The sequence below is a fragment of the Coptis chinensis genome, chromosome 9 (genome assembly GCF_015680905.1).
Source record: "Coptis chinensis isolate HL-2020 chromosome 9, ASM1568090v1, whole genome shotgun sequence".
NCBI lineage: Eukaryota > Viridiplantae > Streptophyta > Magnoliopsida > Ranunculales > Ranunculaceae > Coptis > Coptis chinensis.
Window position 1 is genome coordinate 20,802,449 of NC_141464.1, and position 3,852 is coordinate 20,806,300.

At 42.1% G+C, this 3,852-nt stretch overlaps 1 protein-coding gene across 1 annotated transcript; it reads right to left on the reverse strand.

The window, feature by feature from the left end:
• Nucleotides 1-1,223: 1,223 nt before the first annotated feature.
• On the reverse strand, nt 1,224-1,886 carry LOC147475169 (uncharacterized). The gene has a single exon (XM_086585297.1). The coding sequence runs from the start codon at nt 1,884-1,886 to the stop codon at nt 1,224-1,226; it is 663 nt and encodes a 220-aa protein (XP_086441423.1).
• Nucleotides 1,887-3,852: the final 1,966 nt, after the last annotated feature.

Sequence of the window (3,852 nt, forward strand, 5' to 3'; positions counted from 1 at the left end):
CATGATGTACCAAACGATTCGGCATGAATAGGACCAAAATAGGCATCCCGAAAGCATATAAGTCGCGTAACTCATCAAAACCAAACAAAGAGGTACGGAGAGTAACCAAGAGATGCGAACGATGATTCAAAGCATCAGCAACTCGATTATCTTTTCCAAATGAAAAAGTAAGTGGAAAGTATATTTCTGCAAAGAAAGAGTTCCACTTGATATGTCGAAAATAATCGACATCCTTCCGAGTATTAAGATAACGAAGAGCTTCATGGTCGACTTTATAAGGAATTCACGATGAATAAGATAATGATGCCAATGTCGTACAGCTTGGACAACTGCATAGTACTCCAAGTCATATGTAGAATAATTCAATTTAGCACCCGATAAGTTTCTCACTATAGAAAGCAACCGGCTTGCCATTTTGGCTCAAAACGGCACCAATGCCGTGCCCACAAGCATCACATGTTACCTCAAAGAGTTGAGTGAAATCTGGCAAAACTAGGGCCGGGGAGCGAGAAGTCATCTTCTTCTTAATCAAGTCAAATGCCTCATTAGCTTCAGGGAGTCCATTTGAAAGCTTTCTCACGTCAAAGCGGTTAAAGGAGCCATAATACTGCTGAAATTATGAATGAACCTTCTATAGAAAGAAGCTAAACCATGAAAACTACTTAACTTGAGTCATTGTAGAGAAGGAAATGGACCACTCAATAATAGCCTGGACTTTGGAATCATCAACACGAATACCATCGGCAGAAACCACGAAACCCAAAAATACCACAGAGTCAACCATGAAAGAACATTTCTTGAGTTGTAAATAAAGCTTCTCAGTACGCAAAACACCCAAAAGAATCTCAATATGCTTGATATGTTCAGACTCAGAAGAACTATAAATCAAAATATCATCAAAGTAGACAACACAAAATTTATTTAGATAAGGCTTCAAAACCTGAGTCATAAGACGCATGAAGGTAGAAGGAGCATTAGAAAGACCAAAGGGCATGACCAACCACTCATATAAACCGTCTTTTGTTTTAAAGGCAGTTTTCCATTCATCTCCAAGGCGGATACGAATGTGATGAAATCCAGATCGCAAATCAAGCTTGGAAAACACCTTAGCACCAAGCAATGAATCAAGCATATCCTCAAGGCGTGGAATGGGAAAACGATATTTCACAGTGATTTTGTTAATAGCCCTGCTATCAACACACATCCTCCAACTCCCATCTTTCTTAGGAGTAAAAGTAAAGTACACGGCCACAAGGGGACATACTCTCTCTAACAAATCCCTTAGCTAATAACTCAGTAACTTGCCTCTGTAACTCGGCGTGTTCAGAAGGAGCCATGTGATAATGTGGTAAGTTAGGGAGGGGAGCTCCAGGAATAAGATCAATAGCATGTTGGATATCTCGTAAAGGGGGCAATCCTCCATTAGCAGGCTCAGTACAAACATCAGAATATGAATCTAGCATTGTTTGTAACACAGGTGGTATAGTAGTAGGGTTTGCAAGAAATGACGCAGTAAGAGCAAGAAACATACTGCAATGACGTCCGTCTGCTAGAAAACCTGGTTTCACTGGTGGGCGTGGCTGAGAAGGTGGGCGAAATGGAGTCAGTGGTGCCAAAACAATTTTCTCGCCACTAGAAGTGAAAGTATAAGTGTTCTCACGCCCATTATGAATAACAAGGAGATCATACTGCCAGGGACGACCAAGTAACAAGTGGCATGTGTCCATGGGTGCAACAGAACACCAAACATCATCCTTGCATTTAGGACCAATGGAGAACGAAACTAGACAATGGCGAGTAACCTTGACTGTGGCACCATCCTGTAACCAAGAAATAGTGTAAGGTTCAGGATGTGGCTCATCCTTGAGTTTCAGCTTGTCCACCATATCTTTAGAAACAATATTATCACTGGAACCGCTGTCAATGATAACATTACATAACATGCCATTCGAAGTGCAGCGAGTACGAAAGATATTATGACGAAGCTATGACGTAGGATCATGCTTAACAACTGGAGTAATTAAAGAACGACGAACAATCAATTGGGGACAACCAGAATCTGCATAAGTTAAAAAGTCATCAATCTCAGTGACGTCTTCTTTCGGATGGTTGAGATTTTCTTCATCCTGTGTTAAACCCACGCGCTTGTGTTTAGGACAGTCACTACAAACATGTCCAATTTCCTTACACTCATACCATGTGATTGGACCCACTCTGGTAGGAGGAGGTTTGGATGACGAAGGAACATGGGTAGAAGTGGCACTAGCAGTAGCTGAAGGGGATGAGCGAAGCAGATCTTCCGCTTTGAGAGCATATTTAATAGCATCGGACATATCATTAACATCTTTGAAAGTTAATGCCTCTCGAAGTGGTTTTCGCAACCCATTCAAATAACGCCCAATTTTTTGATCGACGGATTCAGACAAATCAGCCTATGTGCACAACAAAAGAAACTCCTCAGTATACCCAGCCACACTTTGAAGCCGTTGTTTCAAGTTTTGGAGGCGCATGAATAAATCCCTTTGATAGTCATGAGGAATAAATTATTTTTTCAACTCTCGGCGCATCTTATCCCATGTAGTAATCTTATTGTAACCCAATTTAGCACGATTCAATTGAAGTTCATCCCACCAAACAAGTGCATAGCCCGTTAATTTAGTTGCAACTAATTTAACACACTTAGGATCCTCAAAATTTTTATAATCAAAAACTTTTTCAATCTTATTTAACCAGTCGACAAAAGCATCAGGCTGCAATTTTCCATTAAATTCAGGCACGTCTAATTTAATATCACCCATCTGATTCTTCTCTAAAATGCGCAATAAACGATTAATATCAAAATTACCTGTATTATGGTGCACATTTTGTTGATGCCCACGCCTTTCATTGCGCCTATTGTGGTTATTGCGCCTTGGTGGAGAAGGACTAGATGAAGAATCTGAAGGGTCCGGAGGATCAAAAGCTGGTGCTAACCGACGTGGCTGTCGGTGGGGCGAAGGGGGTGGCGAATCAACTGGGTCAGGGGAGTGGGGTGCACCCTGGTCAGCAGTAACAGCGTTCTTGCGGGTAGGCCTAGTATTATGTTGGATTGGAATATAATTTGTAGCCCTGAAAGTATCATGAGGTCTTCCATGGGCCTTCACATTATAAGCCCAAGGAGCATTAGTTCGCCCAGCCCGTGAATTAGGCAAATAGGATCGTCTCTTTGGCCGATCGAAATTCTGCTGGAGAAGATGACCAGGAGTAACAGAAGCATCAATATGCCTTTGACCACGGCCAAGGCCCCAGATTCGATGATAGCTTATGCGATTTGCATCGAGATCTGCATCATAATAAATTTCGGGAGCAAAATCTTTATGCTGAAAAGTTTGATCAACATGGGGAACTCGAATTGTGTGATTGCGTCTGCGATCTTGACTCGGGAAGGCCAAATCAACACTAGAAAATCGACCCCGATCAGTGGGATTCAAAATCGGACCACTTCCATCAACAATAGGTCGTCCCAATCGACGAATTGGAGAAGATGGTGATTTAGTGCTTGAAGCTACAAGCGATTCTTTATCGCTTTCAATGGAAGATGGATGTGGAGAAGTTCTGCGCGAGGGTGCATGACTACGGTGTCGATTCGATTGAGTTTTTTGGGCTGCAACAACTAACTCAACTTCAGAACCAGAGTAGTGGGAATCTTGGGGTCATCGTCCACCCACTGTCTGTCCACAACATCAATGGTATGTTTGGGTTGAAAGTCAGGTACGAGCTTCATCAAAATCTCTTTTATGTCGCGCAAATCAGTCGAATTTGCTTGCAATTCTTTCCCAACACGAACCAATCTTGAATTCACTGCTGGTGGTC